General features: G+C 45.7%; 1 protein-coding gene across 1 annotated transcript; it reads right to left on the reverse strand.

Annotated features, from left to right (window-relative positions):
* Positions 1-8451: 8451 nt before the first annotated feature.
* phax (phosphorylated adaptor for RNA export) lies at positions 8452-10380 on the reverse strand. The gene has a single exon (XM_080887947.1). The coding sequence runs from the start codon at positions 10042-10044 to the stop codon at positions 8815-8817; it is 1230 nt and encodes a 409-aa protein (XP_080744073.1). The 5' UTR covers positions 10045-10380; the 3' UTR covers positions 8452-8814.
* Positions 10381-10574: the final 194 nt, after the last annotated feature.

Consider the following 10574-nt stretch of genomic DNA (forward strand, 5'->3'; position numbering starts at 1 on the left):
TCACACAGCACTTCCACCCCAGCCTGTCGTGAGATACAGGTCTTTCAATCCCCGTCCTGTTTAATCCAGTGGAAACAGCGTGTTGTATCCAGGCAACAAGTTTGTTGCCAGGTGACAGATACAGAGGTCCCGAGACCAGAGACTGCATGTAACAATTCCATATGAGTAAGGCTTTGAAAATCATGCTTTGATCAGCTTTACCCATTAAACCAAACGATGCATTCACATGCTCCGGCCTGCCTGCGAGCAGAAGAAGTGGCAGTAAAAGTCAATGGCAGGAAACTGATCTCTGCACCTTCTGTGAACCCTTATCTGCTTGCCTAATTGCCACATGGAATCGTGATGTTCGCAGTGACAGCTTATCAGAGGAGATATATCTGCCAGCAAATATGAAAACAGCCATAAGTGGTGGGATTATCAAACATGTTTCTGCCAACACACTGGGCCTTTAATGTGGCAGCCACAAGCAGAGATAATGATCATTTCCAAGAGCTTCAGCTGACAAATCCACCACCACCATTAAAGGCTTTCATTCTTGCCCAGAGCTGTGTGGGGAGACTGTATACTTTTACTTTGATTTAGATGCAGCTGCTTTAGCGGGGGCCATTTGTTTCCTCAGGCATGTTTATGTCAAGTAAGAACTCGGATTTGTTAGGCAAATATTGGAACTGTACGCTAGTTTACTGCTCCTTCTGTAGGTGAAACACCTGCTTTATTAAGCATATATTCTGTACACATATACACAGTACTATGGAACCTTTTAGACTCTTTTATCTTATTGTTTTGGTTTTTCACATTTTTGCTTTCAGCCACCTATTTTTTCATTCCAATGAAAATCCCGTGTGCTGTCAAAAATTTAATTAGCTGGAAAATCCTCCAAAGAATCTGGGAATTGCTTTGAAAAAACAGGAAAGATAAACAGGAAAGACTAAGATTGATCATGACTTTGAATGAATGAGTACTAACATTTAAGCACAAGTGTTAAGAAAGCAAGACTCCTCACTCAGCAGCTACAGTCATGAAAAAGGAAGTTCTCACTGAAAAGCTACACTACTCAAAACTTTTAGAAATCCTCAATTTTTCCACTTTTTTCAAATTGAAAATGGTGCATTTTAATGTCTAATTAAGATAAGATAAGATAAGATAAGATAACCTTTATTAGTCCCACACGTGGGAAATTTGTTATTTTAATTGCACTCTGAAATGAAAGCATAGTACAAATAAGCAGTTGGCATTAAAATAGAAACCATGGAATCAATTTATAGGCCAAAGTGTACTCTGATCTTTGACCCATCAGTAGCACCTTTGGCAGATATATATATATATATATATATATATATATATATATATATATATATATATATATATATATATATATATATATTCACTGATCCACACTACCAGGCTATACAGCAATGACATTGGAATGTCGTTCGGACTGGAGAAGTGTAGTCGGATGGTAACAAAGAGAGGGAAGGTAGTCAGAACTGAGGGGATTGAACTACCAGAAGGCAACATTGCAGACATAGAGGACAGTTACAAGTACCTGGGGATCCCGCAGGCAAATGGGAACCATGAAGAGGCCGCTAGAAAGGCTGCAACCACCAAGTACCTGCAGAGGGTCAGGCAAGTCCTGAGGAGTCAGCTGAATGGTAAGAACAAGATCCGGGCCATCAACACATACGCCCTGCCCGTGATCAGGTACCCTGCTGGGGTAATAGGCTGGCCAAAGGAGGAGATAGAAGCCACTGACATAAAGACAAGAAAGCTCCTGACCATGCATGGAGGGTTTCACCCCAAGTCCAGCACCCTGAGGCTGTACGCTAAGCGGAAGGAAGGGGGCCGGGGACTGGTGAGTGTCAGCACCACAGTCCAGGATGAGACAAGGAACATCCAAGAATACATTGGGAAGATGGCCCCAACTGACCGAGTGCTCAGTGAATACCTCAGGCAGCAGAAACCCAAGAAAGAGGAGGGAGACGAGGAACCATCATGGAAGGACAGGCCCCTGCACGGTATGTACCACCGGCAGATAGAGGAGGTGGCTGATATCCAGAAATCCTACCAGTGGCTGGACAAAGCTGGACTGAAAGACAGCACAGAGGCACTAATCATGGCAGCACAAGAACAAGCTCTGAGTACAAGATCCATAGAGGCTGGGGTCTATCACACCAGGCAAGACCCCAGGTGCAGGCTGTGTAAAGATGCCCCAGAGACAATCCAGCACATAACAGCAGGGTGCAAGATGCTAGCAGGCAAGGCATACATGGAACGCCATAACCAAGTGGCCGGCATAGTGTACAGGAACATCTGTGCCGAGTATAACCTAGAAGTCCCGAGGTCAAAATGGGAGATGCCCCCAAGGGTGGTGGAGAATGACCGAGCTAAGATCCTGTGGGACTTCCAGATACAGACGGACAAAATGGTGGTGGCTAACCAACCGGACATAGTGGTGGTAGACAAACAGAAGAAGACGGCCGTAGTGATCGATGTAGCGGTTCCGAATGACAGCAATATCAGGAAGAAGGAACACGAGAAGCTGGAGAAATACCAAGGGCTCAGAGAAGAGCTCGAGAGGATGTGGAGGGTGAAGGTAACGGTGGTCCCCGTGGTAATCGGAGCACTAGGTGCGGTGACTCCCAAGCTAGGCGAGTGGCTCCAGCAGATCCCGGGAATAACATCGGAGATCTCTGTCCAGAAGAGCGCAGTCCTGGGAACAGCTAAGATACTGCGCAGGACCCTCAAGCTCCCAGGCCTCTGGTAGAGGACCCGAGCTTGAAGGATAAACCGCCCGCAGGGGCGTGCTGGGTGTTTTTTTTTTTATACGAAGGATTGTGTGTGCAATGAACAGGGCAGAGCAGAAATAAACCGGCTGCTAGAGGAGAACAGACTGCTTCGAGCACAGTTGCAAAAGACAGAGCTGAATGAAAGTTTCTTAAAGGATGATACTGAAAAAGTAAGATATTACACTGGACTACATTGTTATGCTGTCTTAATGTCCCTCTTCAACACTGTCAAAGATTTCCTGCCAATATCGAAGAAACTGACAGGTTTCCAAATGCTCTTACTCACACTGATGCGTCTGAGACTTGATCTTCCAGTCCAGCATCTTTGTCATCCATTCGATGTGTCCCACAAAACACTGTCTTCTGTCTTCACCGATACCATTGATGTTTTGTATGCCCGCTTAGGACAGATAAATATGAAGGCATGCCGGCTCGGACGTCGCCCGGATCAACAAGGTCCACGTCAGGTGTTGAGGAACCAGGGCACCCTGACGAAAAGTGGGCTACTGGAACAAGAAGGCATCGGTGGGCAAGAGACGAAAACAGGGCGTTGTTGGAATGCTACTACGCAAGTAACCCCGGCGGCAGGGGCTACATGAATAGGATGACGGACCTATGGATTCTTCGATACCCAACATCCACAAAGAAATACCAAGGGCTCAGAGAAGAGCTCGAGAGGATGTGGAGGGTGAAGGTAACGGTGGTCCCCGTGGTAATCGGAGCACTAGGTGCGGTGACTCCCAAGCTAGGCGAGTGGCTCCAGCAGATCCCGGGAATAACATCGGAGATCTCTGTCCAGAAGAGCGCAGTCCTGGGAACAGCTAAGATACTGCGCAGGACCCTCAAGCTCAGACCTCTGGTAGAGGACCCGAGCTTGAAGGATAAACCGCCCGCAGGGGCGTGCTGGGTGTTTTTTTTTTTTTTTTATATACACACACACACACACACACACACACACACACACACACATATATATATATGTGTGTGTGTGTGTGTGTGTGTGTATATATATATGTGTATATATATATATATATACACACACATATGTGGCCAGCCTAGTAGGCCAAGTAGGCCAGCCAAAGGATACCATTTCAGCTATGGATCGTACGTGTTGTGTTGTCGGTTGCAACGTTAGATCACACGATCGTGAAGGCAAGAAGCTGGATAATGGGCTCTCTTTTCATCGTTTTCCATCCTGGAGGCAACGTGAGGGATCCCATGTATCCGATATGACTAAACAAAGACGTCAGGCTTGGATTGCAGCGGTGAGACGAGGGGATATCGAGTTCTCTGCAATCCCCAGCTTTTTGTTGGTTTGCTCACGGCATTTTCTTTCCGGTGAGTTCTAAATTAATTCATATCACTCTTGAAAGGCTTTTAGTGTTACTTTCAATGTGCTGAGGTCATAGATAATGAGATAAAACATGCTAATGTGTGATGCTGCAGAACCACGTCATGTCGACTGAGTTGCTTATGATTTGGCATTATTGCAGGCAAACCAGCATATGAAATGGATGTAACAAATCCAGACTGGGCACCAACACTGCACATGGGGCACGGCGACATACCTGTGTCAGACTTGGACCAGCACTCAAGGCGTATGCAACGGAAACAGCGAAAAAGAGCACCCATTGCAGGTAACCCCCCCCCCCCCCCCCTCTAAAAACATACTAAATTGCTATCACTGTACACTAATCCGCACATAACTTCCAGATGAATAACACACCTGTCATTGGAATATTGGTGTACATTTACCTTATGTCTAATTTTATCTTACAGGCCTTCAGTTATGCAGCTGCAGAGTCTGAAGGTGTGCCCCGTGCAGAAGTGATCGATGAAGATCTGACAGACCAACAACAAAATCACAATGTCATGGAGGCAGTGGACAGCAGTTGTGTTGGACAAGTGGAGGTTGAGGTAGCAGCTGCAAATGTGGACAGTGGTCATCGGACAGACAGTGGTCATTGGACAGACAGCGTCACGGAAGCTAAAGGGCAGACGAAGGATTGTGTGTGCAATGAACAGAGCAGAGCAGAAATAAACCGGCTGCTAGAGGAGAACAGACTGCTTCAATCACAGTTGCAAAAGACAGAGCTGAATGAAAGTTTCTTAAAGGATGATACTGAAAAAGTAAGATATTACACTGGACTACATTGTTATGCTGTCTTAATGTCCCTCTTCAACACTGTCAAAGATTTCCTGCCAATATCGAAGAAACTGACAGGTTTCCAAATGCTCTTACTCACACTAATGCGTCTGAGACTTGATCTTCCAGTCCAGCATCTTTGTCATCCATTCGATGTGTCCCACAAAACACTGTCTTCTGTCTTCACCGATACCATTGATGTTTTGTATGCCCGCTTAGGAGCACTGGTGCACTGGCCTGAGAGGCACTGTCTGCAGGCGACAATGCCTCCACAGTTTACTGAAACTTTTGGAAAACGAGTAGCCAACATTGTTGACTGTTTTGAGATTCGAACAGAAAGACCATCTAATTTAAAGGCACGTGCACAAACATACTCTCATTACAAGGGTACACACACCATAAATACCTCATCGGGATTACACCCCATGGAGATATTTCTTTCATTTCCAGGGGATGGGGGGTCCTGCATCAGATAAACACATCACAGAGAGATGTGGCATTCTTCAAAAGCTGTTACCAGGGGACGTAGTATTGGCTGACAGAGGCTTTGACATCAGAAATGCTGTAGGAATGATGTGTGCGGAGGTCAAGATTCCAGCTTTCACAAAAGGCTACTGTCACTTGATGCAAGGGACGTTGAACAAACAAGAGCAATTGCCCACCTGAGAATTCATGTTGAGCGAGTAATAGGTAGTTAGCGCAACAAGTTCAAAATGTTACACACTACAATGCCAATCCGATTACTCTTATCATGTGAGGCTGAAGACAACACTTCTTGATAAGATCGTTAAGGTTTGCTGTTTTGGTGAATATGTGCCCCAGTGTTGTTGTCAAACCAGGGCCAAATGACACTTGCTCCTGTTGAGTATTCTTAAAGCTGTTTTTTTGGATGTACAGTACATTGTAAATAGTTGTACTTTGTGTGAAGTTGTTTTAATAAAACAAAAAAGAATAGTATATTTGTTTGTTTGTTTTATTCTTGATCTGTTCACATGTACTTAGCAATCACATAAAAATGAAATGCAAACTATTTACATGGTAACACACAGCTGGCATTAATCTTGAACCACAAAATGAAACATTACAGGTTATTTAGAGCAGCACGTTGTTTGGAGAAGTATTTCCCAACAAGTTCAGGAAGGCACACTTTACGAAAGAAGTCTTGTGCTTGCTTTAAGCGCGGTTCCCAGAAATCCACATCAGGGAAGATGCATATCACAGCAAGGTCTCTCTGTGTCCACACAACGCGGTCACAGTGGTCGTCTGGGTTTCCACTACACTTCCTTATTTCATACGGGTCCACATTACGGATGCACGCAATTTTTTCAAAGTACCGTCTCTTGGCGTCTGGGCACAATCGGTCGCGATACAGCCCCTTACAGCCCCAGTCTTTTGCGCTGATTTTGAGCATGGTTCTGGCAGTCCCGATTCCAACACTCCAACACTGTGCGCTTGTTCTGCTTCCTGGCCTACTGACGTGGCGCAGCGATCCCACAGTGCACTGCGGCGTGACGTCAACTCCAAAACCCTATATATATGTATATATATATATGTATATATATGGCAGCACAAGAACAAGCTCTGAGCACAAGATCCATAGAGGCTGGGGTCTATCACACCAGGCAAGACCCCAGGTGCAGACTGTGTAAAGATGCCCCAGAGACAATCCAGCACATAACAGCAGGGTGCAAGATGCTAGCAGGCAAGGCATACATGGAACGCCATAACCAAGTGGCCGGCATAGTGTACAGGAACATCTGTGCCGAGTATAACCTGGAAGTCCCGAGGTCAAAATGGGAGACGCCCCCAAGGGTGGTGGAGAATGACCGAGCTAAGATCCTGTGGGACTTCCAGATACAGACGGACAAAATGGTGGTGGCTAACCAACCGGACATAGTGGTGGTAGACAAACAGAAGAAGACGGCCGTAGTGATCGATGTAGCAGTTCCGAATGACAGCAATATCAGGAAGAAGGAACACAAGAAGCTGGAGAAATACCAAGGGCTCAGAGAAGAGCTCGAGAGGATGTGGAGGGTGAAGGTAACGGTGGTCCCCGTGGTAATCGGAGCACTAGGTGCGGTGACTCCCAAGCTAGGCGAGTGGCTCCAGCAGATCCCGGGAACAACTTCGGAGATCTCTGTCCAGAAGAGCGCAGTCCTGGGAACAGCTAAGATACTGCAGGACCCTCAAGCTCGGGTCCTCTACCAGAGGCCTGGGAGCTTGAGCTTGTTTTTTTTGTACATATATATAGGGGGGCTGGAGCCTATCCCAGCTGTCTTAGGGCAGGAGGCGGGGTACACCCTGGGCTAACACACAGAGACAGACAACCATTCACACTTAGAAGCGAGACTTTGTAAAACAAAATGTTAGTGAACCTCAACGAAGATTTGTGTCTTCAGATTTCAGGTTTTGGGCCTTTGCAGATGTTGAAAGCACAGCACAGGTTTCACAAATTCTAAAAAAACAAACATATATTTGATTCCTCTGAATCAAACGTGTTTGGTTTTTGCATAACTGTCAAACTAATTTTAATACTAGACAAAGATAACCTGAGTAAATATAAAGTGCAGTTTGTAAATGGTGTATTCATGTATTAAAGAAAAAAATGCTATCCAAACCCACCTGGTCTTATGTGAAAAACTAATTGCTGACGTGTGATCATTGTACTGATGCATAACCTAAATGTGCTTCAGCTTCAGGGCGTGAGCCGATGGTTTTTCAGGATTTTCTTGTAGAAATCATCATTCTTCAGCTGACATTTAGGATTCCTGTTTAAGACACCACTCGTTGAGTAGTGGTGTCGCAAAAAAAAACCCCAAACAAAAGCAGGAACTGACATTTTCATCAGTGCAGAGATGTTTAAGTTGGAGATGAGGATGTCATTTACGAGTACACTCTGTCCTAACCACCTGCATAAAGAATGACAAATGTGAAAGGTCTAACGTGGTGGACGTTTATCATTTGTGGTGCTCAATGGATGAATATATTTATTTTTCATTGTAAAAACAGAATTTCTCCTTTACATTTTCATAATCACGTGTGCCTGATTCTCGCCCTCAGGCCATATGTTTGACACGCCTGAGCCAGGCAGACTGTGTACATTTGTACCAGAGTTATACAAATTAAACAGGACACCTGAGACCTGGTAGTTTAACCTTTACTATAGCAGGCAGCACTTCATATGCATGCAGTTTTGCATTTTTCAGTTTAATTCTTGAGTTATTCTTTTATATTATACGTTTTTATATATGCTGTACGGAACGGTTAAGGGTTCTTTCTATATACAGCCTTGGACTAAAAGGGCTCTCCACTCTTGCAGAAGTTGGAACATGGCTGCCATCTAGTGGACACTTCAGCACTTTTACATCAGCCATTCAATGCCTTTGTTTTCTTTGAGAAGCCCCACTTGGTATGAATGTCAGTACAGGAATCCTGATCTGATGATACTAAAACTCACCTTATATAACATTTATGTTATTTTGTGTTTGGAAGTGAGTGCACAAAAAAAGAACCCTACAGTTTTTTAATTCTTTTACCTGAGTCACCACTTTTATTATTTTCCAGACCGAGGTGCATCCATGAAAGTAATAACTCAAGACCTGTTTGTATAATGACACTTACAGCAACAAATGGTTATGAATTTGACTCTCACAACATCATTTTGTTGAGAAGGACTGGTTTTAAAAGGCAAAACAACATTTGAACGGCAAAAGCTCCAATCAACATGTTCATGCTGTAACTATTTGTTAACAGAAGCGCTGCTTTTATTGCTAAGGTTTCAAACAAAAAACAAAAAAGGACACCAGTGTGGATTTTGAATCAATCACATATTCAGTGCTTTCAGTGTTTCATTAACATCGTTGTTCAGACAGCAGGCTATTTTCAAAACACCTCCAGGTCTGCAGCGTTGTAGACCACTGCTGTCTCCTCAGTGCCCACAGCAGCTTCCTCTTGAGCCTCCTCGTCTTCTGCAGCTTCCTCCAGAGACTCCAAAGCCTCGTTGGTATCACTGGCAAAAGTCTCTCTGGAGACGTCATCATGCTCCTGCAGGTTTAGGGTGCCGATGGCCTGCTTCATCTTTTTGGCCACCAAATGTCGCCTCCTCTTCTGGGCAGCCTTCTTGCTCTTGTACTCCTTCACCTGTTCCTCAAAGAATATCTGCTTGATCTGGGCCTTGGTGATACTGGGGGTGTTCTTCAGCAGGTTGAGATACACCCCACCCGGTGTCCGACGCCTGCTGCCGTCCATGGTGTACACACCGCCACTCTCCTCCAGGGTGGCAGTCTCTCCGAGAAGTTCTATGGCTTTTTTCTTGCCAACTACTTTGACAACTCGAGTGATCAGCTCCTTTTTGGGCTCCTGCAGCCTGAACGCAATCTCCTCTATCACCTTATCATCTGGGTCACCTTCTGTGATCTCATAGCGGCCCTTGATGTCCATCTCTGCTCTGGGGCCCAGCCGCTCCTTTGCAGGTCTCTTTCTCTTTGCATCACCTCCTGTGTTCTCCTCTGACCCCCTACCCTTCATGTACTCCTCCAGCTCAGCATCCAGCATGCTCACTTCTCCTCCTTCCTTTGACTGTGCCTCCATCTCCCTCTCCTTCTCCATTATCTTCCGAGCTAGGACGAAATTATAAGTCTCCACATTCCTGGTGGACATGCCAACACCATCCATGCCAAATATGCCAAGTTCTGCAGTGATAGCGTCCTGGCACTGCTCTTGTACTACAGAGCCCCAAATGTTATTCACCTTGCGGCCACCCGTCGTCCCCTGGGCGGGCACAGGGGTCGGCCCTAGCCGGGCGCTGCATGCAGGCGGCTGTGGAGCACTGGACACTTTCTGGCGTTTCCGGCGCCAAACAGCCGCCTCCTCGTCAGAGGACTCCGGGTCACTGTCACTAGACTCTGCCGTCCTACCTGTGCTGCGATAAGCTGCGGCTGGAAGTGTCTGAGCATAGGCTCTGTTCTGGAAAGACTGGCCGCAGAAAGCCGGGGGAACCTGGGGTCGAGCTTCTTGTGCTGCTGTGGCTGGTCCCATCTCAGTATCCGAGCTGGACCCAGAGATCTCTCCATCTTCCAGGTCACCGTCCATGAGATCTCTGCCTCCCGCCATTTCTTGTCTGAAAGCCACACCGAAGCTAATGGCCGTACACTCCTGTTTTATTACATCGGCTAAAGTTGAGGCCACTAATTAGCGTGAACAGCTAACGCTGCACCGTTAGCGGCTAACGACACCGTTGAACCCAACAGAGAATTAATTAAGTCCGGGTTACAGAGGAAATACCTCCAGTGCAGGCTACAGCAGCAGGCCTTCTGCTCTGTACACAGCTGGACTTCAGCCTTGCTCTACTATTTCAGTCACACACTGAACTGCTAGGAAGAAGCTGACAGACCAACTTGAAACTCACAGAAAAAAAATCCGCGCTAGGCTAAACCGACACTTCCGCCTTCAAATTCTGACACCCTTTCAAAATAAACAAAAGCGATTAAACGTTAGAACGTTCGTTATAAACGAACCACGTCAAATATGGTTGAGAAGTATCCTAAATGTAAATATATATTACTTCAATACTTTATTTACAGCTAACGTGCAAACCAATAGGTCACATAGGCAGTTAGTCGTGTGGCAGCAATTTTCATATT

Source organism: Rhamphochromis sp. 'chilingali' (genome assembly GCF_963969265.1).
Source record: "Rhamphochromis sp. 'chilingali' genome assembly, chromosome: 7".
Lineage (NCBI taxonomy): Eukaryota > Metazoa > Chordata > Actinopteri > Cichliformes > Cichlidae > Rhamphochromis > Rhamphochromis sp. 'chilingali'.